Source organism: Myodes glareolus, chromosome 21 (genome assembly GCF_982192425.1).
Source record: "Myodes glareolus chromosome 21, mMyoGla1.1, whole genome shotgun sequence".
Lineage (NCBI taxonomy): Eukaryota > Metazoa > Chordata > Mammalia > Rodentia > Cricetidae > Myodes > Myodes glareolus.
In genome coordinates, this window is record NC_142046.1 from 53,093,835 (window position 1) to 53,121,675 (window position 27,841).

The 27,841-nt window shown below is 44.5% G+C and overlaps 1 protein-coding gene across 9 annotated transcripts in view; it reads left to right on the forward strand.

Annotated features, from left to right (window-relative positions):
- The window catches only part of Rapgef4 (Rap guanine nucleotide exchange factor 4), a 262,768-nt gene that overhangs the window by 200,216 nt on the left and 34,711 nt on the right, over positions 1 to 27,841 (forward strand). For all 9 annotated transcript variants that reach the window (XM_085680953.2, XM_085680954.2, XM_048426319.3 and 6 more), the window contains 7 exons: positions 3,679 to 3,763; positions 4,238 to 4,298; positions 6,230 to 6,306; positions 6,647 to 6,793; positions 8,601 to 8,716; positions 13,920 to 14,008; positions 17,903 to 17,981. In XM_085680953.2, coding sequence (XP_085537079.1) covers positions 3,679 to 3,763; positions 4,238 to 4,298; positions 6,230 to 6,306; positions 6,647 to 6,793; positions 8,601 to 8,716; positions 13,920 to 14,008; positions 17,903 to 17,981 — 654 coding nt within the window. The remainder of the gene's footprint in view (positions 1 to 3,678; positions 3,764 to 4,237; positions 4,299 to 6,229; positions 6,307 to 6,646; positions 6,794 to 8,600; positions 8,717 to 13,919; positions 14,009 to 17,902; positions 17,982 to 27,841) is intronic.

A 27,841-nucleotide genomic window follows, 5' to 3' on the forward strand; every position in this document is an offset into this window, starting at 1 on the left:
ACCCATATCCCAATAGCTGAGGAACTGCCTCTGACCTTGATAAATTCCTTGATAAAGCAGTATTTACCAGCAGCGTCCAATATCACCTGAGCCCGCCCATCCTTTAATGTACAAACTGCTTCTCCCTCCATCCCCGTTTATTATCTTGTCTGTAACTAGACATCACTGCCAGAATGCAGCCCTTGCAGAAACTAGGCCTTTCCCCAGCGGGATCCAGCAAATCCACAGCAATGTGGCACCACGCAGGTTTGTAAAGAAGCAGGGATGCCTGACATCTCTCCCTGTGACATCCGGAGAAGGACAAGCAAAGACCAGGGACATTCACCAGCTGCCACTCAGAACATCCAGAGAGTCAATTCACTTCCCCGGCCTTGTAGGTTCCCCTTCTGAAGGTCCATGGGAGTTATCTCCCCCTCCCACGCACCCCGTTTCCTTTTCCTCTTAAAAGCCAAATTGCCTTCAGCCCTTGGGACCCTTTCATGACCGTTTGAACAGGCTGGGGACTAATTTGTAGGATCGCTTCTCCGTTTCCTCCTGTCACCCCCATAAAGACCAAAGCACGAAAGGTGCCTGATGCCACTCTTTGCTATGAGAGACCCGCTTTTAAAACTATGACTTTGTTCAGAGGTTGTGGTGAGGAAGGCTCAGTGTTAGATGTTCTCAGGTGCTCTTTGAGGGCTTGGGGCAGATCAAGGGGAGTACCTCCATCTGAGAGCAAGAGTGGGGAGACGAAGCTTCCCAAAGACGCTAGACGACACAGCAGTCCTGAGCTGGTGCCCTTGGGAGCAGCCAGAGGTGCTGTGGCTACTCCTACGGCTGACATTGAGATTCACTCATGCTAGGAGAGGGATTCACGTTTTGATTTGCTTAGGTGGGTGCAGGTTGACTAGATTGATTTTAGCTTCGTCTGGGGATGGACGGACGGATGGACACAACACAAAGCAGTGGGGATGAAGAGAATTTAGAAAGGCCCCCGCTGTATGACACTAAACCAAGAGAGCATGTTTCAAAACTAGCCTGACTGGTACCATCTTTACCTCTTCCCATACAGATCCTAAGAGTTGGAATGGCTCAACATTGGCAGATTTTGAGTTTATTTCCTTAAAGATCTGACGGTTCATTATGTTTGAAATTACAGATGAATATAATTATTTTTACTGTAATAGTATTTGTAAATTCTAAAGACAACATTTAAATCTGAATAGTTTAATGTATTAAATTGAGTGATTCAAATAGAATTTAAAGTTCTAAACTTTAGAAAGAATCTGAACTAAGCAATAACGATTTCATATCGTCACTACATGAATATTCCTAAACATCCATAGATCTGCTCCCCTAACTTCCATATTGAATCAGCCGAGAGTTAAGAACGAATTTCATACTTGTAAGCCTTTCTTTCTGAGGTTGCGCCCCCCCCCCCCACCTTCAGCTCAATCCACACCTAGGAGGTGAGGCTGTCCAGTCATTCCCTCTGCTTTAGACAAACATCTAGGAACAACGGTGCTGTCGCAGCTGAAGTGAAGAAGCCCAAACAGTGGGGCCTCTCCGCTCCTCCAGCTGAAGAGCTGTAATCCTATTATGTCTACCTGGGCTTTCCCCAGTGGCTGCCTCTATGGCCACAGATGCATGGGGCTTACTTGATTGACTTTTAAATCCCCAAGGGTACTTGTTGCAAAATCCCCACATGTAAGTCAAGTGGTAGATTGGGCCCTTGCTAAGAGGGCTTGGCTCCTTTGGCACCCCTGGGGCCCCAGCTTCTCTTTGGTGTCTTTTGAGGGTCTGTACTTCCTAGGTGACAGGGCTAAGCGCTAGACCAGCGTGCCATTGTGTTCTTCAGTGATGATCCTCGGCAGGAAATGGTTGGCATCTCCCAAGCCCTGGATGTTGTGTTTGTGCAGTTAGGATTAATAAACAGGTCATCTTCCTTGGAGTCTGGGTAGCAAGGACGTAGCATTCTTTTGTTCATGGCAAAGCTGCCCTTACGAAGGTCATGTGTGAGTTCTAATGTTTTCCTCCCCCAGCTATCTCCACGTAGGCCTGACACTTACCTTGTGCAATTATGTGTTTGCAAAATTATTTAATCCAGCTGCCCATTCCAGCATATTTACATTGCAGTTCTGAACACTCCACAATTGATTTAAGTCCCAGATATAAATTACTGGACTAAACACCATACTCTACCTTAAGTTTGTTTCACTTTGGTTTGAGGTTTGGGTAGCATGTTGCTGGGTCTTGTTTTCCACTTACACGATTAACTATGGAAGTACGTTAACACCCACGGCTCTGCGTAAATCTCACATCTCTCTCAAGAAGGAGGCATCTCTGGTTTTCCCATGGAAGGTTAAAAGGATGATGTCACAGTTACTTTTCTATTGCTACGATAAAACACCATACCAACACAATTAATAGAAGAAAGAGTCTGCTGGAGCTCACAGTTTCAGAGGGTTAGAGTCCGAGACCATCCTGGTGGGGAGGGTGGCAGCAGACAAGCAGGCAGGCAGGCGTAACCCTGGAGCAGTAACTGAGAGCTCCCATCTTGAAACAAATCCACAAGGCAGAGAAAGCTAACTGGGAATGGCATGGGCTTTGCAAACCTCAAACCCACCCCCAGTGACACACCTCTTTCAACAAAGTCACACTTCTTAAGCCTTCCCGAATGGTTCTACCCACTGGAGGCCAGGAGTTCAAATAGATGAGCCTGTGGGGGCCCCTCTCATCCAGCCCCACGGATGAGAGTCACTGCACACACTTTTCTCTCACTTCCCAGCCTTCTCAGGATTAATAACCTAGCTATAACTTTCAAAAACAAGTTAGTCAGGCTTCCTTATATTGCAATGAACGTAAAAAACCCAAATTACTGACTAATCTTATCTCTTATCATTAATGTTATCAAATGCCCTTAGTGGCTCCAAAATAATTTTAGACACAAAAAGTAGTTAGGAATTTATCCAACCTTCTTATGCTAAAGATAACCCCTTACTCCACACATCAGAAGTATATTTCTAACTTTATATAGTACCAAGTTTTGGCATTAAAAAAAAATCAGTAACACAAATTATTAACCCTTTGTGAGCAGTGGTAGTCCAAAGAACAGAGCTTCACATATATGGGCGCACTTCCCTTTCCCTCTCTTAGACATTCCAGACACTATGATTTGCCTGTTCTCACCGGATGCACATAGCTCCATAGGGTTGGGTAAGAAATCCTTCCCTATGGAAGTCCTCTGGGAGGAATATCATACGCAACCTGGAACAGTAAGAGAAGCCATGTTACCCTTTCATTAGGCTAAGATCCTACACCAGAGTTCAGGGAATGTGAATCCATTGTCAAGTTCATCAACCAAGTGTCCTCTTGTTAGAGGCAAGTTTTATCATTGTTGATGAAGGACGTAATAAGAAGTAAAGTTTTATAATTATCTATGAAGTGACCACGTAGGGTGATTGTCCCCCTGAGATTGGAAGGGAAAGGAGCCTGGCTGGGTACATGCAGCCCCTCCCATATCCTTTCCACTAGTGAGGACATTCACTTCGGGTACCTTGGGGGTTGTTACGGCACAATGTCTCCCTCAGTCAGAATATTCCCGTGTAGAACAAACCCCTGAACATGTTACTGACCGCGGGATTCGTTTCCTTATTTAACATGTATAACAACATGTTTCATTATTGTCTTTCTTTGTAGGCCTGGCCAGAGGACTGTGGATGACCTAGAGATTATCTATGATGAACTCCTTCATATCAAAGCCTTATCCCATCTTTCTACCACAGTAAGTATCCCTTAATCAAGCTGTGACACATGGGCATCCATTCAAACACTGTACACGCACACACATGCACAGACCAACAACAAAAAACGGTATCTGAGCCTAAGAAATGACTCAGCGTGGGTGTAGGTACAGACCTGAGGTTCGAACTCCATTCCAGTAATCCTCACGGTGGAAGGAGAGAACAAACTCTCACACATGTTCACTGTGGCCTGCTGCCACCCCACAAGATAAATAAACGCCACCAAGGGGCTGTGTGGTGGGAACTTGTTGTAAGCGTTTCTATTGTTTTAGTATAGACCTTGAGATCCCAGCAGCAAGTCTAGAGAAAATAGCTCTGGGGGACAGGAGTTTGTATAAACGAGGCGAGAGAGACAGCTTGAGGTGAGCCTGGGGCAGCAGTTAACGGGCACCCACACCAAACACAAGCCGCTTCTCCTTTACCTCGCCTTCCCACAGCCCTTCTTCTCCTTCTAGGTGAAGCGGGAGTTAGCGGGGGTTCTCATCTTTGAGTCTCACGCCAAAGGAGGAACTGTGTGTAAGTAAGAGCCTGGTCGCACCGTATGCTATTCAAGGTCAATGCCGTACTCTCCCTGTTGGCCCCAACCTGAAAGGATGGCACGGGGCGCTCGCCCTTTTCTGAACCTGTGGCTATTCCGGCTGCATCCGTTAATCTGAAGTCTGGTGGTTTCCCAGCACCTCCGTGTACCACTTGCCTGTCTGGTCCTCCTGGTTCTCTACCCACTGTTTCAACAGTGTCCAAAATGGGTGGGATGAAGTTTCTGCTCTTCTCACAGGGCTGTGGGTGGTGACTTCATTTCAACCTGTGGATTTGGAAGAACTAATTTGGGACTGGGGGATAATTCAGCTAGCAGAAGCAAGCACATGTGAAACAGTCCCTAGGTTCCTATCTCCACCCCTGCATAAACCCCAGGGGATCAGGGGATGGAACTGGAAGGGTGGCTCATGCCTATAATCCCAGCACTTGGAAGATGAACGTAGGAGGGTTTGAAGTTCATGGTCATCCCTGGCTATATAGCAAGTTTGAAACCAGCCTGGGCCACAATAAACGCCAGTCACAAAAAAAGTTTAAATTAACTTTTTAAAGAACTAACTTGGCTTATGAAATTTCCTGTTACAGTTAAAGTCTTGTGTTTCGTGGTCTTCTTCACTTTGCACCATGGGCTCCAAGCCCAGGAGAATTTCTTTGCCTCAGATATTTCTACTGTGTCAACCACATGGGGCATCTCTCTAAGATCCAAGCTGTCATCCAGCCCTGTGATCATACCTGGAGGCAAGAAACTCTGGTCCTAATAGAGGCGAGCAGTGTTCCCGAAGCTGTATTCCGCTAGTCCTACAAAATCCTACTCCCACAGCTGGGGTTAAGGCCAGGAAATGCCCCCTTGCCTAATCAGTGGCAGAATCAGGAGACGAATCAGCAAGGCAAAGGTTCTCAGGGTTTCTGTGCCAAAGAGAAAATGACAGCTAGGTATAAATGGACACTTCCTAAACCCGGTCACAGAATACTTTGCTAATCGACATCAATTAAACAAACTTCCAGGAAAGTGTTGCTCTTTGGTAGCTACATCACCATAGTTAAAATTAAATGGGAAATGTGAATTATAGACACAAAATGCACTTTGAAAAATCGTATCTTAAGATATGTTGTTTTCAGTCATTAGGAGCACTGTTTCTAACTTTGTCACCTCCTTCAGGAAAAAACTGATTCCTTTGCCTTTTCAGAATCACGTTCCTATTTTTTTAATTTTTGTCTCCTAATCTTTTTCATCTAACTCTTTTTTGCTTGTCTCTTAATTCTTTCATTCAAATCTGCTCATTGTTTTCACTGTATTATAAAATATTTATGTTTTGGATGAAAACACAGACTATTGAAATATTTCCTTTTTTTATCAAGCACTCCTGTCTCTACAACAGTTTAAATGTTTTCCAAATGATGAAACTGCCCACTGCAACTGCCTCATGCCCCTTCCTTCAGTCTGCTCTTCTCTCACCCCCCAGGGGGCTCCTACTCTGAATATCTTAGTTATCATCTAAGCAATTGAAAGCATATGTGGAGGTATATATTTATCAACATGCGACAGCACTGATTTGCATGTTTTCAAACTTTGCATTACTGGTCAGGTCACTTTTAAAACCTATTTTCTACGGCACAATGCTTTATGAGTTGTGGGGGAAACATGCATTCCATTAAGAAATGGATGGTTGGTAAATTGATACCCAGTAAACACCTGCCTTTCAGGGCAGAGCAAATAGTACCGTCTCTTGTCCTTTCATGTTCCATAGAAAGACAATAATATTCCACCTGAATTAGTTAGGATTTGCTGGTAATTTTTTTTTATTTTATGTGTGCGTAATTCTGAGGACTTAGAAGTGATGATTTGATAAGCTGTAATTTATATTGATGTGCTTCTATTCTTGTCATAAGTCTCTTTATCTTTTTGTGTCTAGTGTTTAACCAGGGGGAAGAAGGTACCTCCTGGTACATTATTCTAAAAGGATCAGTGAATGTAGTCATTTATGGCAAGGTATATATCTCTAAATCTCTTCTTCTTTTCTGAAACTTAATTGTGTTCCATTTGCTAGTGTATCTCTAAGTAGTAACAAATGTTGCTGCAATCAAACTTACCATGGCATTGTTACTACGTGTAGAAAAGACATAATTTCATCTTTGATCATACATTTTCTCAATTATTGCACTCAGCCATTCATTGACTGTATTTACTCTGTGAAAGAAAAAAATTGAGCCGTTTTAATTGAATTATGTAATACTAGATGCAGCCCATTTGTGTACACGGTGTTTGGGGGGTTGGGGGTGAGGAAGGAGGGTGTCTGACCCGCTTTATCTGAATGTCCTGCTCTCCCCAGGGTGTGGTCTGCACCCTGCACGAGGGAGATGACTTTGGCAAGTTAGCTCTTGTGAACGATGCCCCCCGAGCGGCCTCCATTGTTCTCCGAGAAGATAACTGTCACTTCCTAAGAGTCGACAAGGAAGATTTCAACCGGATTTTGAGGGTGAGTTGAGAGGACACACTTGGCAGAAGGATATTCTATTTTTTCCCTTCCTGAAGAAGAAAGGGTTTGAGTGGATTGTTCACCCCACAGGACTGTGGCAAAGAGATGCTTGAACCAAGGGCTGTGACACGGGCCTGCTCCGTGTGCTGTGTACAGCAGTAGACATCCAGTATTTTTCTGTATCAAATACTTCTACATGTGCCTGTACTGCTCCATTTGAATGGACAATAATAGCAGTTGCCTTAGCAAAACATCAAAGTCTAATAAGAAGTTTCTCACTCGTCTTGATTATGTCCCTTTTTATGCCCTTTTCTACCCTACTGTCCAGCAGAATGGCGGCTTCCCTCGGAACCATGTCTTCTCTATGGTCCGCGTCCTAACTCTTCCCAATTCCAAGCCATTCTTATATCATCAGACTCTTGATTTACTGAGTGCTTGTCAATGGAAATTAATGCCTAGTCCAGTGATCCAACGAGGTACATTCATCTGCTAGGTGGTTGTGGTGCACACCTTTAATCCCAGCACTCAGGAGGTGGAGGTAGGCAGCTCTCTGTGAGTTTGAGGTCAGCCTGGTCTACAAAACAAGTCCCAGGACAGCCAGGGTGACACAGAGAAACCCTGTCTTGAAAACCAAAACAAACAAAACAACAAACGATAATAATGATGATGATAATGAATAATGAACTAGTAATAATAAAATTTATACCTTTGGATAATATAGGGAAAGGTGTCATAGGAATCTGGTCCTTATCTAGTGTCATTTAAAATGGAGGCAAAATATTATTGTTAACAGGCTAGCCTCAAAATCTCTTCCATAAGGCTGTGAGTTTAATAAATAAATATCAAGAAAAAGTAGGAAAATTTTCAGAGTGACTATTTTAAAGTATGTTAAGGTTTAGGTGAACTTGACTAACTCTGGCGTTAATACCCATGAGGTTACACTCTGCCAAAAAAATTATTTGAGAGAGTCATATTTGGACCATTTTTATTCCTTACATCATTTACAAAGTCGTTCAAAACAACTGAAAAGGGCTTGGATCGCATTTCAGTTTGATTTTGAAAGAACTGTTGCTTGGGCTTCAGAGGACGGCTCAGTCCGTGAAGGGCTTGCTGCGTGAGCCAGAGGCCTTGAGTTCAGATCCCCAGAACTCACCTAAGAAGCCAAGCACAGTAGCGTGCATCTGTAGCCCTGGAGCTGGGAAGGAGACGGGTGGATCCCTGGGGCTCGCTGACCAGACAGTCTCGTTGAGTCAGAGAGCTCCAGGTTCAGTGAGCGACTCTGTCTCAAAGAATAGGTGGAGAGCAGCTGAGGTGTAGACCTCTGGTTTCTGCGTGTATAACTGCACAGGTGGAGTGCACACAAAGGAACATGGACGCACATACATCCCACATGCGTCAAAATCAAAACAAAGCAGTTGCTTATTTAGATAGAAGGGCCACTCCTAAGGATCACGGAAAAGGACTTTGCTGAAGCTCGGTGCTGTTTGCCACATATTTCTAGAAAGAACAAACACCTCTGGTTCGCAGTTAGCCTGCTCCGTGCCCTCCCCAGAGATTTCCCACCACCACACCAGGCCCCTCCAGAGATTTTCTGAGACTAGGGTAAAAAGCAGTTTTCAGACCATATGTTTCAAACCTCATCTGGTCCTCCCTCTGACCGTTCCAGCCCTTGACTTTGAAAATGGCTTAATTTGTAGACGCGACAATTAACATCACAAGCGCCAAATGAGCTTCTGAAGCTTTGGAAATTTCTGTCATTGTCTGAGTGAACGGCAGCATCTGTATGTGGTGTAATTTGTGTTTGCAGGACGTTGAGGCGAATACAGTCAGACTTAAAGAACATGACCAAGATGTCTTGGTGCTGGAGAAGGTCCCAGCGGGGAGCAGAGCTTCTAATCAAGGAAACTCACAGCCTCAGCAAAAGTATGTTTGCATCCAACACTGTAATTGCCAGACTATGATTAACCTTTCACATGGTATCATGTCTACAATAGCGTGTTCTCCCTTTTTGTGGAAGATGGCAGTGTGTATGACTTTTTTTTCTCTCTATTGACTAATCACACATCTTGTGGCATATAATGTATCCATTTCTGGCACTGCATTGAGCTTGGTGCTGTGTAGAGCAACGCCAGAGAGAATATCGTCCTTCCCCAAAGCCTCTCCCTCCACACTGTTCAGCCATAATAGCTTCAGAAAGAAGCCCTACAAGAACAATGCAAGGGGGCATTGCCAGGCAGCTCAGGGCACAGGCCCCAGTGATAAGCATCTGTGCTATCTGAATATCCTAGGGAGGTTTCTCAGAAAGCGTTTTCACCTGGTTATCAGAGCGACTAAGTATCACAGATGAAGTTCTGATGTTGAATAGAAACTGTGTGCCATCTCACTGGCTTCCCGGATCTTCATTTTTGTTAGCCAGCATCAAATAGGAATTTCACCTCGCAATTTCTTAGGCTTCTTGTTTAATGCGAGTCGTTCCCGTTGCAGCTGGGTTCAAGACCGTGTCATGAAGTGTACCCACATTTGAGCGCTGAGACAAGAGACTTAGACACACGCCTCTAAGAAATCAGGGCTTCTGGGTTTTTAAGTGGGGATTAATTTTCAATCTGTGTGTGAGAAAAGCAAATGAATGTTTATTTGCTAAAGAAACATCACCAAATAATATGTTGAAAGAGTGTTTTCCTTTGTTGCCAAGGAAAGTGGGGTTCCCTTTATCAGAGCGCTCACCAAAACTGATGAATTTCTATTGTTTCGACTAAAAGCCTATGACTCAGATGTTTTCATCTGGATAAGTCAACACAGTTGAGAAGACAGGAAGAAACGTATTATTAAATAAGCACAATATGTTTTGCAAATTTTGTCGAATCCTCACAACAACCCCCTTTGAAAGGGACGGAGGCATTTCAGCTCTCGTTGGCAAGTAGTTTGCTCAAGGACTCAGAACGCGTATGACTCCTTAAAGCATGGTTCTCAGCCTTCCTAACGCTGCGACCCTTTAATACAGGTCCTCATGTCGAGGTGACCCCCCCCCCAGTCATAGAGCTGCCTTCACTGCTACTTTGTAACTGTAATTTTGCTACTTTTATGAATCATGATGTAAATACTTGAGATGTAGACTATCTGATATGTGACCACTATAAAATGGTCCTCCCATCCCAAAGGGACCCACAGGAGGCTGAGAACTGCTGCCTTAAAGGGAAATTCAGCCTGGCCAGCTTTCTGCTCCTCTCACTTTCTAGCTTACAGTAGCAAAACAGAGTGGTAGGGTCCCCTGGCTCCACAGGTCCCTAAATGCTCAGAGAGTCAGGGATTCATCTGAACATGTCCATGTGTTTCCCGCTACGGTTGTTCTTAAAAACAATCCAGAATGGTAGCTCTTTAGATCACATTTTCTTTTCAGTGAATATATAGTGCTGTCCGCAATCTAGAGCAAATCAAAGTATGTGGGAAGGTGCATGCATGCTATTCCGTCCAAGGGACCAGGACAGCTGCATGTTTTGATATCAGTGCGCGTGCTGGTACCAAGAGTGACCGAGTGATAACTAGGTACACGGTGAACTTCAGCACTCTGTGGTAAACGCTGCAAGCCAATAGAGTTTAAAGGGGGTGCCCTTAGAAAGAACTGCGTCAGAATCTGTTCTTTCGCTTACCAAACTCTAAGCTTCCCTTCCAGATTTCTCTATCGTTTATTAATTATCTTGGCTTTTATCTGGTCTTTTTGTGCTGGGGATAGAACCCAGGGTCTCGTAAGTGCTAGATGAGAACTCTCCCACTGGGCTATGGTCCCAGCTCTTTTATCTCTGTTATTATCCATTTTTGATAGTTATCTTTGTAGCCTACTGAGGAAGATGACAATTGTGTGTATGTGTGAGAGGGTTTATGCTACTTCCAAGATTTTTATTTACAGCTAGATGGTTTTGCAGATGACTACATTCTTTAATACTGTCTCGTGTCTCAGGGAAATTGTGCTATCTGGAAAATTCTCCTTAACTTTAAAACATTTGATCAAGAGATGCCCTTGAGGCCTCTGTTTGCCTCTTGCATATACAAAGGAGGAATCAAAAGCCTGTGTTTATTATAAGTCTTCTATTGCGGGTGGCATCCAATTTATAGATTCAGTGGAATGAGAAGCTGAACTAAAGGTGATATCAAAGAAGACACCATGTGCCCTACATTTATTTTAGTATCATATCAGTTTTTCGTTTGTGTTCTGTCATCCAGTTCAAATTTCTTATATAATTCAAAAATAATGCAGCCGTGCATTTTTGTAGCAAGCTATTTATGAAATGTCACTCACTGAGTACCAAACAATACACCACACAGTCAGCTCCATAAGGAATGGAAAGCTGACTCTCAAGGGGTCACGTTCCAAGACCGACCAGAGCTAAAAGGACAGTCCCTGTAAGTAAAATTTATGATTGATGTTCTCACTGACTTCGATAACATGCCAACAACCATGTCTGCAGAGAGACATACAGTCAAGGGTATCTGTCTGCAGAAATTGTTCCTTTGGAACTTAGAGAACATCGTCTTCTTGGTAGCAATGATGTTATTTTTCTGACTTACCTTTTTCCCCCTGAGAAATCCAGCTTAGTTGATGTCTACACATTAAGCTTTCAAAACTGCCTCACTCCGCCCAAACCACTAAATACTGAGTGTGCCATCAATGTGGATATGAAGTTGGTAGCTGTGATGACGGATTCACTGTGACACGCTTTTTGGGGACATGTCTTGGGCGCTGGGTTGTGAGAATTTAGTAAGACAAAACCTTGAAATGACTGTCCTTTTCCAGGTGGGGCCTGCCTTTTTCTTTAGACTGCTTTCCCTTGCGATGCTCTCAGCTTGGTCACAGGAAGATCCACTTTCTTGTTCCTGCTCTCCCGGCACTTGCTTTGTTTGTTCTAAATGCAGACTTGGGACTAGGAAAAGATTTTCCTCTCACAAGTTTAGGACACCATGCTGGCTGATATAAGGTAGCCAGCTGGGGTGTGCTTTTGACTGGAAGGAGGTAGCTTTCCTTACCAGAACCTGACAAGAGCTGCACTCTATGGTCTCAAACACTAATGACCCCACATAACAAGGACTCGAGCAGCGGGCGCCTGCCTATTTGTGGTGTGACATAAAGCCAGAATCTGATGTTTTAGGCCAAACTGGGACCATCTAGAAGTTCCACGCCGCCTTCTTTTTCTCTTCAGTCCCCCATCCAAACTCCTGAGTTCTGTGGAGCTAGAGGCTAGGTAAAGAAACCACAGAACTATACCACTAGAGGGAGTCAGTTACCAAAGAAAGATCCAGAGGAGTGTGACTGGCCAGGCAGGCAGAGCCTAAAGAAGACACTTGCTCTCTACTGAGGTGACAGCTTGTGTGGCTTGCCAGCAGCTCTTTAGTCTGTGTGAGCAGGCAGCACACACTGCCTAAGGGAAGTCCAAACAAGGAGAACCGTTAAGTAAACACAAACCGCTTCAGAATTAAAGTTCTGACAAAGGACGCATTACCAGTGGATCTCGCTCCCCAAACAATACGTGGCGTGACCTGACCCACTCGGTGTTCAGTTAAAGAATGTGTTGACTTCTTATTGAAATACAAATTGCTTTCCAAACAGAACAGGGAAGTCCCCTCAAAGAGTAAGACTCTTGGTGACGTAGAGAATTTCCTGCTTGGAGTAAGCTCCTGGCAACCAGGCCTCTCTCCACCAGAGCGTCTTGCTGGATAGAAACAGGCAAACAGTCACATGCAATCGTATTCTCTAAGGCTTTCCTAACAGTGTCCCCACCGGCAGAGCAGAGGTAGTATTAACTAGCGTGAATAAACAGGGGTGCCTATTCCAGACCCCACCTAGTTGTCGGGGCATAGTAAACACCAGGCAGGGGTAGCTGCCCTGTCCACTGCCACTGCCCCTCCATTTCCTGGTTAATGTGGCCATACGGTCCTCCTCTGGTAGCTCGTCTATGAATCATATTCATGTCTGAGCTGTGGCTCAGTAGCAGAGCACTTGCCTGGTACACACGAGGCCCTGAGTTCTGTTTCCAGGGCTACTTCACTCGCTCTGTTTCGTATGCACAGGGTCACATTCTCTCGTGTCTCTTCCATCCCTCGGGCAAGAGGTAAGACCCTAGTGATGTTGCAGATGCTCTTGTCTTCTCCCCACACCTCCTCCACAGTCTCAAACGGGCAAGACAAGCGTATTGGTGAAGAAGGCGAAGGAAGCACGATTCCCCCTGAGCTCCATTCTGTCTCTGCTTTCCAAACACGAGAGAATGTTCTCTGCATTGTGATATTCCTTTCCTGTCATTGAGCCAAGCAGGAAGGCCAGGTCTGAGTTCCAGCTGACATCTGCATCATCTTCATGCCCTCTGCCCCCCTACAGCTACCACTTGCTGGTCGCCCCTGTCTCCACTCTGATGCTAACTCACATCCAATTTTAAAAGGAACCCTTCTCTCGTTGATTGGAGAGCGCCCCGAATAGATCCCTTGAAGTAATGACTAATGCAGCCCCCTTAATTCATATTTGACATTGAATAGGTTACATGTAGCTTCCTATTTCTGATTTACTTCCCATGCCTGACGCTCACTGGGCTTGTTTCCTCACAGGCACTTGGGGACTTTGTTTAGTTTTGTTTATTATTAGCTGAGTTTCAAAGCACACAGCAGTGTGCAGTTGGAAAAGACGGAACATTCCAGAAACAAGGAAATCCAGTGTGACCCTGACATCTTCTATGAGTGACCCATGTCTGGATAACCCAGTCCACCACCATTTTCCCCCAGCAGCTCCCCTCCCTGCCTGACCCTGTCCTGCTCCGGGGTTATATACTACTTTTAATTCTCTCTCGGAATAAGGCTGGCGTTCCTCAGCTTCAGCTGTGGGGGCTGCTCTCTTAGAAGGTCCTCTAGTTCCATGCCGGGGAAGAAAGAACATTTTGAGTAACCGCTTCTGTTAATTGTCTTTCCTCTGCCTTCTTACATTCTTGGGCGGCACACACGGTCTCCCTCACCACGGAGAACACACTAGTCATGAATAGTTCATATGGTGTATTGGTATCTCAGTTTTCAAAACTATATGTCAGTAATTCGTTTCTCGCCATGAATGCTCACTGGTGTAAAACTAATGCCCTTTTGATTTCTTGCCCAGGTATACTGTGATGTCAGGAACGCCTGAAAAACTTTTAGAGCATTTTTTAGAAACAATACGCCTCGAGCCGTCTTTGAACGAAGCAACAGGTACGCTCCCATGAGAGTCTTATGTGTCCAGTAAGTTCATGTGTGGAACTGTGAGGAAGAAGACCCCAACTCTCTGTCAGTGTGTGTTGCCGAGGGAGTCCTAGAGGGGTGTCGGGTGCATCCATTCTCAAAGAGTGTCCCTGGGTGGTGCTGAGCTCACCTGTCCCTAGCCGTGATACAGTTTCGTTCAAGCTCATTAGGCGAAGACTTTTGTAGACATCTGTTAAAATGCCATCCAGTCTCACCCATACCCCGAAAGTGTCCGTTAGTTTGTCATAGAACATTTGAAGCTGCCCACCTCGAGGATAAATGGTTCTCTCTGTGGTAGTCTTATTCCGGAGTGTAACTAAGTACCACCTGTGTTGGTTTACTGCCGGTTGCTCTAATGCTCGGGAAAATAGCCTCGGATTGCCCTGCAGTTCTAGAGGTGTAGTCCAAGATGGCGGCGGTAGTAGGTTGATTTCCTTAATGGGGGTTTTGATGGCTCTGATGAGAGTCTGTTCCATGCCTCTCGGTAGCTTTTGGTGTTCCTTGGCAATCTTTGGTATTTCTCTACATGTGGATGTACCACCCCAGTGTCACACTGGCCAGGCCTGCACCTTGTGAGTCTTCACAGGTCTTTCTCTATGCGTATCTGTCTCCATGGCCAGTGTCCCGTTTTTAAAGGACAGCGGTCATTGGCTAGAACCTACGCGAGTTACTCACTTTAATTTGGTTGTGTCCTCAAAGTCCCTATTTCCATATAGGGTCACATTCTGAGGTACTGAGGTCAGTCCTACAGCATATCTTTAATGGGTGATGAGGTGTTACACATAAGCTTCCTTATGACAAACAAGCCTTGCTGTTAAGACTCAGCATTGAGAGTAAACAATACAAACCCCGTGAGTGAGTTGTGTTCCGTATTATATCATTTTCACATTGTAGATGACTTGGATGGAAAAACCCACAGCCAACCTTTGCTTTTGACTTTCTTATGATGCTGGGGATTGAACCTAGGGTCTCGGGTATGCTAGGCAAGTTTAGACCACTGCCAGTTCAGGCATTCAAGTTCAAAAAAAATCCTATTCTACTTGCCTGTCTCTCTGAATACGGTCATGTGTTAATGTTTTAAGCAGTGACCTCCGCAGGAGGACATTTCTCAGTATCAGAAATTCACAGATTTATCTCAGAAACTTAGCAGTAGCTCAAAATCCACTCATCAGCTGATCTTGGCAATATACCCAAGATGAAGGCATCATTATGTATTTCTTATGTTGCCACTGACTTCTTAATCTCTTCCCGATGCTTTACCCTGTGAGTTGATTATCTGATATTTTGCAAAGCAACAGCAGAACTGGGGAGTAATAGGCAGCAAGCCAGGGTTCCAGGCTTCAGGCCTGTTCTCCGAGCAGGACTTGCTGAGCCGCTCCAGATAGATACTAGGATGGATGCCTTGTGTTAGGTGATGGAAGCAGGAGACCACGCTCTCTCCCTCAGGAAGATTCCAGTATATTAGCAATTAAGATGGATGTGGTGTGTGGGGTGGGGTGGTGTAGTATGGTATGGTGTGGTGTGGTGTGGTTAGTATGGTGTGGTATGGTGTGGTGTGGTGTGGTATGGTATGGTTTCATACCTCATTATATCTAAGGAAAGCATCTATCATACACTACTGAGGGGAACAAAGGTACCCTCCTTTGGTTTCCTCTTAGGGAGTAGGAATCGGGACCAGTAAAGAAAAGATGGGTGGAGAATTTATCTCAGTGGTGGAGCCCTAGTGGAAACATGACCCCTGGGCCCTACACCAGCTCTCCTCCATCCGTAGATGAAAAAGAAAAGGTTGGACACTAGGAACCAGTGACTCTGATGACTGCCACGCTGGAGGTGATTTCTGATGATAGAGATGAGGCTAACATCATTGTTTAATATAATACGTCATTCGCTGCAGTTTCCCTGATTTTTTAATAAGTAATCCCCATTGCTGCTGCAGACACGAAAAGTAATCCTAGCTCAGGTCCATGAACTGTGGCTAGAGTGGGAAGGAAGGACCTTGTGGATCCACATACCCTGTGGATCACAGTGGAGCCTGGATGCACTAAGGAAATAAACATGGCTGGCTATGGCAGCACATCCTCCCGAGGTACCAGACTGTCAGTGTGCCTCCTACTTAAGATCTGTGAGTGGCCGAGTCTTCTGACTTCTGTGACCAGCATCAGTCAGCAAATTACTGGGACAGCCTTTTCTAGGATATGGCTCTATGAAATAAATTTTCAAGAGTTGCTGTCCATGAATAGAGAGAAAGACCACATTGAAATGTGAGGCCGGTTGTGGTGGCGTATGCCTTTAATTCCAGCACTTATCGGGCAGAGGCAGGTAGGTCTCTGTGAGTTCCTGATCTACCTAGTGAGTTCCAGGACAAGCTGGGCTATGTAGAGAGACCCTATCACAAACAAAAAAAAAATGTGAGGGGGAAAGGGGGAGAGCTGGGTGATTGGTCATGCTGCGACTAGTTCCTCAGCCTTCAGGAACCCGTGGCCAATCTCTGCCTTGGAGAATCGGAAAGTCCTGTGGGCCTGGGGATGTAGCTCGTTGCTAGAGCACTTGCTGATTGTGTGCAGGGGTTGTGGGTTCGATCCCCTGTGCACCACTAGAACAAATAAGCAAATAAAGAGAATTTAAGTGACTGTAGAGCACAGGCCTTGTAGGTGGCATGAAAGGCAAGCATTCCCTAAAGCCAGACCAGCAGTGTCCTTCGGTAATTAAAAATAAGCTCCGGACAGCTTCTCTCTGGCCTCTTCACAGAATGAGCCTAATGAGCCAGCGTAGAATGCCCAGTGACTGGGGAATGGCAGCTTGACTTGACAACATGCTACAATGATGAAGCATACAGTGATTAAATCTTAGTCATAGATTCAGACTCTGCGGTATAATATCGCTAAAGACATTGGATTGGAAATCTAACTTAAAATTTCATATTTGCCCTATTTTCTACTCAGAAAGTTCCATAAGTCTTGATGGGTAAAGGTCCACCGCCCCCACCCATTCCACTCCTTTTTTTCCTTTTAATTAAAAAAGCGCCTTGGGTTCTGAGTTTCAGTAAAGTTCCTTCCAGGGCTTTTAAGTTTGTCTGCACACGCTTTCCCTTCGAGAATGCCTGGATAATGTCATCCTTGCACTAAAGAAGCACCATGCATGCCGGCGATGAAGTAAATAGAACTCGTCCTGAGACAAGCCTTCCTTCCCTCACCCTTCCCTTCTTACCGGGCACAGAACAGGTCGCTGCTCTCATCCACGGGCTGGCTTTTGCCATTTCCAGCGCAGCTCACAGGCCTTATCATGTCTGTTTTGGCTGAGTCTCTCTGCCTTCCACTTCTGTGCTTTTGCTCTCTCCATTTCCCCATGGTTCTATCCTCCTCTCTCCTGTCTTGCTCCTGCTGGAAGGAGGTAAAAACAAAGATAAAAGAAGAGAGATATTGCAACAAAGGTGGTATAAAATAGACAAACGGCTATGTGTTAATTCAGCATTATGCTACTGTCCTGTACAATTCTTTAATATACAAATATGTTCAACATGCAAATAACATATATAGATATAGTTATTTAGGCATATAGAATGGTGTGATAGCTCATGATAGAATTGCTTAGTGTTTGTAAGGTTCCAGCACAAAAAAAAAAAAAAAATATTTGTGGCTAAGTGACCAAAGCTGCTCATACAAGGCTAACTTTTTTTTGTAAATATTTTTTTTGCCGTCCTAAGAAATTGAATTTTGATCTCAAGCTTTATTTGCACCATTAATTTCAGAAGAAGGCACCTCCACACAGCCACGCACACCTAAATAACGCTTAAGAACAGGCGTATCCCCTTGCTGCCTAGAGATGACCACAAGAACGTAATCTCTTCTCTTTTCACCTTTCCAGACTCGGTTTTAAACGACTTTGTTATGATGCACTGTGTTTTTATGCCAAATACCCAGCTTTGCCCTGCCCTGGTGGCCCAATATCCTTTTGCTGTGGTAAGTGTCTCTCTCAGAAACACCCGCACACACCCGGCCGTTGCCTCGTTCCATCTCCCGAAGGTAAGTGGTGGCTTAGGCGAGGTTCTACGTTTTACTCTTATCAGACTCTAAGATGCCAGCATTTTCCCTGGTGAGACAGGCATCTGCCTTTTGTTGTCTATGGGTTCTATTGAGTGTATGCAGTACAAGCCGGTTTACCTCAGTGTCTCGGTCTGCTTTTCCATTGTGCTAACAAAACTCCCAATGTTGTGCTGTTTCTAAAGAGCAAAGTTAACATAGCTCACAGTTCTGGAAGATGGAAGTCGTGGGGACCAGGCAGCTGCACCTGCCAAGGCCCTGGTCCTGTGACATTAAGTGACAAAAGCAGAAGGGTGGGCAGGCACGTGCAGGAGAGACAAACACAAAGTGTGGCTTCCTCACTCCAGAACAGCCAGTCCTCACAGTGACGCCTCAGTCCCGGAGAGTGAGACGTCACTCCGCTCCCTGAGGTCTTAGCCCTGCCCTCACAGAGAGACATTAACCTATCTAGGACAGCACCTCCATGACTCGTTGTCCCTTAAAGATCTCACTACTTCTTAGAACCTTAAATGTCATTCAGTCTTCAACAGAATGTCAGAAAAGATGAACTGAACCTAAACTGTGCACTCAGGAAGGCAAGGCTGACATTTCTTCTGAGGTTGATTCCTCACCCCCATTACATAACGCTGTCTTAAAACAAAGATACAGGACTAAGGACCATCCGCTAGATAGATCAAAGGTTGCATTTGGTTTATGGCAACTTTTCAAAAATGGTGTGAGCCAACCAGTTGGTGAGGTTGGCATCGTAGGCATTCAAAACGCTAAGCTGAAGAAAGGAAGTGAATTTTGTGGGTGGGGTTTCCCCTCGATTTTGGAAGAGACATGAAAATTTATTTTTCAATTCTGCTTTATTTCTAAAGTCACAAAAAAAGCTTTGACCCCCAAACACTTTGCCCTTCTTGAGCAATTAAATATATTCAAAGAGATTGTCAGTTTATTTCTTTTTTGAGCAAGCCAATCACTGCTGCCATGTTTCCCTTTCTCAGAATTCTAATTGTCCTACCTCATTCTCATTTCCTTGCTCACCCGTAATTCTCTCTGAAGTCAACAGAATGTGAGGATGGGAGATTTGAGTTGAATGCATTACTCAGAGGGAGCTGCGAGACTGAGATTTGGGTGTTTATTTGCCTGGAAACTGTATTTCCAAGTAATGACAGCTTAATGAGTCTTACCTATATTATGTATTCTTTCGGGCTCATCTTCAGTTTTGTAAAGTAAAATTAACATATTCAGGATCTCTTCATGCTCTCTTCTCTCCATACGTGATGATCATTACGAGACCTTTGAGATTTGCTGGGAGGAAAATAAAAACCACTACCGAGCGCGCCTTATTTTTTTCTCAGTGGTTAGCATGCCAGCAAGCCTAAAGCGAGAGAAACCAAAAGAACACGAGAGTTCCGGTGGGCCAAGCCCTGGCTTTCTAACTTCAAGCTCCTACATGAAGCTTGTGCCTGACTCTTCATTTCTTAGCTTCTCCCTTTAAGAGGGACTCAGAGTGTTCATGATGCTGGCTTGTTTTGAAAAGAGCAGCTCCAGAGGGAAGGCTCATGCCATGCCCAGGCAGAGAGGGGTGAGGGCGATGGTGCTGTCCAGGAGAAGCAGAAGGAAAGTAAACAACACAGACAGTCACAGGGGACCTGCATTTCTGGTGCCAAATCCTTTCTCAGAAGACTAGGGAAAGTTTGGCTATAGAAAGGGATGTAACTTACACTACCGGGTACCTCCAGACTCCCTCCTTCCCACCAGGCTCTATGAGGACGTAAATTCTCTTCACCGTTCCAGTTTGGATCAGCTCTGAGTTTCAGACACTCTTCTAAGAGCTTTGAACTATATCCCATCACCCTGTCTGTACAAGATTCTGTTGAGTTAGCCTTAGCAGTCCTTTGCAAATGTGGATCTTATAGCCATCCCCCCCCCAAATGTGGAGTAGTATCTCCAAGACTCCTCTGGAATTTATCATTTGGTTTCTCTATAATTGATTTCTTTAAAAGCTTACTTAAATTTTTAGTGATTCTGTAACCTTTAATTGCAGTTTAAGAACATTTCTGGCCAGGCGGTGATGGTGCACGCCTTTAGTTCCAGCACTTGGGAGGCAGAGGCAGGCGGATCTCTGTGAGTTCAAGGACAGTCTGGTCTACAGAGTGAGTTCCAGGACAGCTAGTTACTAGGGCTATTACACAAAGAAACCCTGCCCCCCCCCCCAAAAAAAGAACGTTTCTTGACAATACATTGCATTTTTATAGAGGTTTAGCTTTGCTTCAATTGGGTGAAACAAAAGGGCCTTGTTTAAACCAAAGAAAATGTCTTATAGAACTTCTACCTATATTAAACATTCTTGGAGCTCTTTAAAAGTTTCTTTAAAAGGGTGAGGAGGGCAAGGAGGAGAAAGAAAAAGCCTTTTCAGTTCTAATAGTTTCTAGAATATGTAAGGCCCTTAGGGATCTCATTTGTAGATTTTCCTAGAGAGCCCAGGGATATTCCAACAAACTAACGAAGAGTTTTCCTTGTAGTGGAGAGAATTGGGAGTGAGGCTCTGGGTCATGACATCGTCTAGTCACCATGGCTCAATCTATGTTAGTTCAGGGGCCACTACGTTAAACTGGGATTGCAAAGCTGAATTTGATTTATTTTAAGTTTACATTGCTGCATGAGGTTAGTGGCTACCACATTAGGCTGCAAAAGCTTCGGCCTTTTGTTTGAGGAGCAGGAGATTCTAATGAGGACTGTTCCGTGATGGCCAGAGATAATGACCCAGGAAGGCAGGAATGAGAAAAGGGGAGGGGCTCTTTCCTCAAGGTCATATATGTGTAAGGGCATGTATATTACAGTTTTCAGCCCTCCTTTCCTCTCAAGGAGATGGCGTGGACAGGGCCCTTAGGCGAGCTACTTTTCTGGTTACAGGCAACACAAACCAGCTGTGACTAACTTAAGGAAGAAAGGAACCCATCAGAAGGTAATGGGGTAACTTGGCAAAAGGGATATTCCAGTGATCCTTAGGAAGAGGCTTGAGCAAGCAGGGACATAAGGCCTTACTGGGGGTACAGATTCGCACCAAACCTTCTGTGTCTTTGCCTCATTCCCACATCCTTGGGAATGAGGGTCTACTTGACATTGAGATCCGTAGGCATCCTGGGCAAGGGGAGGTAAGACTTTCCTGTGTAGGCTTATAGAGAGAGCCTGACAAGACAGAGTCAGTGGAGAAATGGCTGACGATCAGGCAAAGCAACAACAACATGTATGTGTATATGCATGCCTGCATTGTGTGTGTGTGTGTGTGTGTGTGTGTGTGTGTGTGTGTGCATGTTTGCTGCACCCCAGAAGCAGCAGGGATGCTGAATGCAGTCAAGTAAGTCAGTTGGCTCCCTCGTCCCTAGCACAGGCACAGAGCTGGTGAATTACTTAAGCACATTGTGTGACTTAGTGGGTTTGGTAAAGCACAGTGTTTTCAGGGTGCTTGACATCCCTGACTTTTCACAGCAGCTCTGCAAAGAAGTACTCAGTATTTTTTCTCTGTTCTTTTTCCAAATCAATAAACGAGGATAATGAAAAATTATGATTTGCTCTGAGAAAGGCAATTACCAGCACAGAAAAGATTCAAGCCCGAGCCACTGACACCTATTTCTGTCCTTAATCCACATTGTGTGTCTCTTCCAGTTTTGCTTTTAACATGGAAAAAAAAGGTGGTAGAACTCAGTTTAACATTAATATATCAGCCCTTTTATGTGCTAATGAGAGAGACTCTATTCATTAGTTACACTTTGGACATGATTTGACCTGATGAATACAAGTGCTTTATAATGAGTCTTAAAATCATATTTGTTCACTTCTATACTTTTCATCTCCAGCTTTTTAAATCTTTTGAAAAAATCTGCATTTAAAATTCAATTCAATTTTCCTTTAGTTTAAAAAGAAAATTAAAGCTGCCCGTATATAAAACCTTATCATTTCCCAGATGGAACTATGACTAACATTTCGGTACGTATTCTTGTTGTCCTTTTTTAATACATGTAGATAAATACTTTTAAAGAAATTCTCATTCTGTCTCCCACTCCTCTCTCTCTCTCTCTCTCTCTGTGTGTGTGTGTGTGTGTGTGTGTGTGTGTGTGTGTGTGTGTGCATGTGTGTTCACACACACTAGGGCATACATGCACATGTATATATGTGAAGGCCAGAAATTAGCTTTGGGTGCTGTTCCTCAGGACCCGCCCATGCTGGTTTTTGAAGCAGGGTCTCTCACTAGGACACTGGGCTAGGTCATTAGGCTAGCCTGGCTGCTCTGTGAGTCCTAGGGATGCACCTGCCCATACCTTCCAGCTCTGAGGTTACAAGTACACATCACCGTGCCTGGCTATTTTAGGCAGGTGCTAGGTGTCAACTTTACGTCCTCACGCTTATACAACAAGGCTTTCGCCAGCCTGGCCATCTCCCCAGCCTGATATATATTGCAAATACAAGAATGGGACCGTGTTATCACTTCATATACTTTTTCACTACAACAGGATCGTATGAATGTCTTTTCAGGCCATGGGGTATCTTTCTGGTAATAAACAGTTGTTGCCATTTCCACAACACTGTCCACACAAAGCTTTTTAGTTGCCATGGAAAGAGCAAGAGAAAAATCCACCTGACATCTTTCTACTGTTAATAGTTTTATGAAAAAAACATGCCAAGATTTGGAAAAGGAAGGGAAGGAAAGAGGGGAGATAGAATGTTTTGTTTACAGTGTTTGGGTTTTTTTTTTTTTTAAAACCAAATTGCTCTCCTGGTGTCTTCATTTTCTGCTTTGAGATTAAACTCTACCATAGCCCTCAGCCCAGTGGATGATCGCTATGAGTTAACTCTCTTTGGAATTTGATGACTACCGCCACGATGTTGAGTGTTTTCGTATTGTTTGCTTTTCCAATACCCATTCTTCAAACACGAGGCCCAAAGAAAGGACACATTACTTATCTCAGTTGACACAGAAGAGTGATTGAGGCATGGAGGACCAAGGAAACACGGGAGAGTCTGAATCTACTGCCAGGAAGGGCATATCACAGGGACATAGGTGTTGGCAGTCTGTGTTCCAGTTGCCTCACCTGGATGCCAGCCATCACTGGAGACCAGGCTGGCATGCTTGGTGTTTAGCTGCCCTTGCAAACAATCTCGAGGCCCCCATGTAGACTGGGCCAGTGAACGTTCAGAGAGAGGCTTCTTGGGTTTCTGGGCAAAACCCATGGAAATATTTAAGACAGAGAACAGGAAGCCTCTAAGCCCAGTTTCTAGAACTAACCATCTGGGGATAAGGAAAGTGAAGAACTCATGGATAAACCTGGGATGAGTCGGCAGTCACAAAGATGGGGACTGTGATGGCATCGTCAGCATTTGGACCAGTCTGGAACTTTACCCTGCCAATAGTGTTTTTTTAATGTCAGTGAATACCAGTCTTTGTTATTTAGAATGAATTCTGACTGAAGCTAAAAGGATCCTAAGTGATAAATGGGTTATATTTAAATGTATAGAATTTTAAATACAGCAGTAATTTTAGTTCAATATTTTCTATTAGCATACTAATTTTCTTTGGCTGAGTATCAGGACAAATTTTAGGCTTTTGATACGAAAGTAATTTATTTAGTTTCCCGAATTAAAAAGGCAAAATGGAATATAGATGTGCTACTAAGTTCTAGCTAAAACTGTCTTTTTATGCATCTTGTTCCTATACAGAAACAAACATAGCAGGGTCTCGTTCCGAGAAGACAGTGTCCCCATCCGTCATGGCGCTGTGAACCTGATCAGGAAATGTTGTCTTTATGAATTGGCTGGGGCTCTCAACAGGAATGCATATCAAAACTTGTTTCTGTTGTAGACAGAAGATTAATAAAGCAGTTAAGTTCATAGTCTTTAGAGGAAGTGAGCTTTCAGGGACATTCTTTAGATTTATTTTCTAAGACTTATTTTTATTATCTTTAATTATGTGCATTTGTATGTCTGCATATGGGTATATGCAAATGAGTGTGGGTACCCATGGAGGTCAAAGGCGTTGGACACCCCTGGAGCTGAGGTTCCAGGCTGTTGTGAACTGCCCAGTGTGGGTGCTGGGAACTGAACTTGAGTTCTCTGAAGACAGTTAAGTGTTCTTAAGTTCTCGGCCATCTCCCCAGGCCCTCTTTAGATTTCTAAACGGAAAAATTGTCAACTTCAATTTCCTGGAAGCCGAATATATTCTGACCCCTATTTAATTCTGGAAAAAGTTTGTCTGTCTATCGCCCTCCGAACAATTCCCCTCGGCAGCTGTGCAGCTTGAGGGTTTCTTCCTGGTAAGGAAGTGTTGATTTGCTGACACGAACGTGATGCCTTGATTTGAAGGAAACAACCGTCTTGGCAGATGAGCAGCAAAGTTCCTTAAAGCCGTTTTCTCAGCTCATATCAGTACTGTGGGGTGTGGCCTCTTCAACCTGCTTCTTCCGGTAGGAGAGCTGAGATTAGACAGTTTTCTAAGGCGCTCCCAATTCCACCCAGGGTTAACAGAAAGTGTGAACTCTGACAGTGTGTTACCCGCTGTGCCCTCGCTGCTCAGCTATAAGTCAGTACACACCCTGCCTTTGAAACTTGAAAGGAGAATCCTAAGAGGCAGGGGCTTCTAAAGGCAGAAATTCTGAAAATCAACGAAGGAAAACTAGTCTAAGCAAGAAAATGAGAGATGTGTAAAGACATTGACAGCACCGTAGATGCTTCTGGGAGCCTGGAGTTAACAGTTACTCATAAACACAGGAGCAAAGTGTATTGGTCTGAACAGGGTCCAAAGGTAGGGCAGCGAGAAGTACCATAGCTAAGGTCTGCTAAACACTCCATCTGCTGTGGAAGTAGGCCTGTCATCTTACGTTAACCCATTCCATCCTTGGCTCTGAAGCTAACCGAAGAGCATCTATGCAGACAGCTTACGTGTGCATCTAGCCATCCTATTCTAGGGCCTGAGCACCCATCCGGGAAAAGGACAGTGGCCAGAGTGTTGAACTGCTCCCCAGGGCATACAGGAAGCAAAGAGGCCCCAGGTCAGAGAGGGAAGAACAAGTATTCTGAAGCCAGAAGGTCATGTGGAAGATCTACAGCTTCCGAACCACATGGGCAATTATGCTTAACCCCGAGGAGACCCTCGGTATAATAGGGGTAATTATCCTTGCCCTCCCCACTCTCCGGCGGATCGTGAAGATCAAATGGGGCTCTGTGTGTGAAAGCACATTATAAACCTTGGCGTCCCATTAAATACCGCCATGGTGAGTGGGCCATCATGAGAGGAGTTTGGCATCGGGTAAGGACGGCTAAAGCTTTGCCTCCTCGGTGGGCAGATGACCCCCAAAGTTTGTTTTCAGGTTGCAAGCAGAGATCTTGTATGCAAAGCAGGGTTTTCGAAAACAACAACATTGAGGAGTATCAGTTTGAATGTTGATAAGTGTTTTATAAATAGCTGCATAATTAGCATGTACTTACCGCAAAAAGTATACATAATATTTTATTCCCTGTTGTAGGCTGTAATGAATCTGCTGTCTCCACATCCTAGGAGGTTTTCACTTACTTTCCCTGTGATAATTTTAATACATGGCACCATTATTAGCTGAATTAAGAATAAGTAAATGAGCAGTTAAAAAAAATACAGAAAAATTACAGGTGCCTGTGGTGAGTAAGATAATAACTAGGTAAAAATATATGAAATAATTACAGTGTTTGAACGGCAGAGCCGGCGTGAGGAAAATGACTCAATGGAACATCAAGCCTGCTGTCGGGAAGAGTAAAAAGAGTGCGGCCTGCCTTCCGGCCTGCACCTCTTCCATTCTCAACCCTGAGCACACATGGGGTCTCTCAGCAGCCCTAGGACACGGTGCCGAACCAGCTGGTCCTCTCCCATGGAGGCAGCCGCCCTGAGGGCTTGCTTGTCATCTTGTAGATTCGGCAACCGATACTGAAAGCTCCCGTTTAAGAGATGTGCCAGATGTTTTGACATCTGCGTGGACTTCCTATACCTGGTGGCATTGAAATCACTAGGAGCTGGTTTAGAAACAGCTCTGTGAGCTGTGTGACATCTGCGCGGAGAAAGATTTCGGGTCATTTGGATAAAAGTCTGGAGAAGCTGTGATATTTTTGAAGTAATGTTTTGGGGGACGTACATTCTGTGTTGGCATTTCCAAATGGTGTATTGACTTAAGATAGTTACCCAACCAGCGTTTTATAAGTCTCTTTTGGGCCTAGTCCTCCAATAATAAATGTAGAGATCAACCGTGCCTTTAAAACCTGGATCCAGCTCTTAAGGGTTTCGAGTCTGCAGCGCACTCTCCTTTACAGAGAAGGCTGAGCCCAGAACTGGAATGGCTGGTAGATGTGACAGAGTTGGCTTAGTCATGGCGACGCCGACAGCAATGAACACAGTGCAGATGTTAGTTCAGACATTAGCAGCTCCTGCCTCCCTGACTCAGTTTACCAAAGCAAGCAGTATCACTTGTACTTTTATTTTTTTTTTTGTATGTTCTGGGCATGCTTTGAGAATTTGGGGACATTTCTCTCCATCTCCAATGAATTTTCCTAATACCCAACAGACTTAAATCTACTACATAGCACATGCTTGCTAAGGAAGTGAATATCACACGAAATAGAGCATAGCGCACTCCGGGGAAAGACTATTGGAGGGATGTGAGGATTTGAGTCCCAGTCCTAAGAGTTTCATTGTTAAATTCTGGGAAATCGTTTAATCTTGCTCTGCCTCTTGACAGTTGAAGGAATTGCTGTCAAAAGGCTATCTATGGAAACTATAATCCCTGCCCCATCTGGAACCAGCTGTGCATAAGTGACAAGTTTGGCCATTTAAACAATATATTTTCTTCCAGACCGTCAACCCTTCTCAAATGTGGGGTAGATTTTTGTGGGAATGAACAGGAACCGCTAGTTTATTCCCTGTAAAGTCTTCTCTGTGTCGCTTAGGGAGCAGATTCCAGGGCCTTGGGGGACGGCTCAGTTACCAAAATGACTACTGTGCACACAGGAGGATGGAGTTCAGGTCCCCAGAACCCATGTAAAGCCAGGTATGCTTTGTAACCTAGCAATAGCGATAGGGTAGGAGCTAGGCAAATCTCCCATTCCATACATCAGCTCTGTAGTCGCTTCCATTTTCCTTTGTATGAGGTCACCGTCTTCGAGTGATTCGAAATCATACCGCATGTATAATGGAATCTTTTTGAAGACTCTGATCAGACAGGACACAGTGTGACGTTCTTTTAAAGTTTAAAGTTCAAGAATATATGCACATTTTCACAGTGTAGAGCCTTAAGAAAGACGTTTTCCATAGGCGATGTCACTTAGTTCTAGCAAAGTGGATAGAGAAACCTGGGTTGAAGGGATGAGTGGAGTACAGGCACCGTAGGGACAGCCTGAAGCCAAGATAGCTGGCGTCGAGAGCGAGCTGAGAGTAAACTTGGCATAGCAGGGGCTTTAAAACACACTCTACTGGATTTCATAATTTTACTACCTCATACTTAACCAAACCCCACACTTAGTCACTCTTACTTTATCCTACTGACTCCAAAGATGAAATGTTAAAATAGAACTTTCCAAAGCCTGGCCTAAGCCGAGTTTTCCTACCTCTTGAATTGAGATTCATTTCGCTGTTGCCCTAGAACCCCAGACACTGGGGCAGCTCCAAAGAAAAGAGCTGTGTTAGCTCCCAGTTCTGGAGGCTGGAAGCTCCAGGGGGCCACATCTGCTCAGTGTCTGCCGAAGGCAACATCCCGTTCTAAGC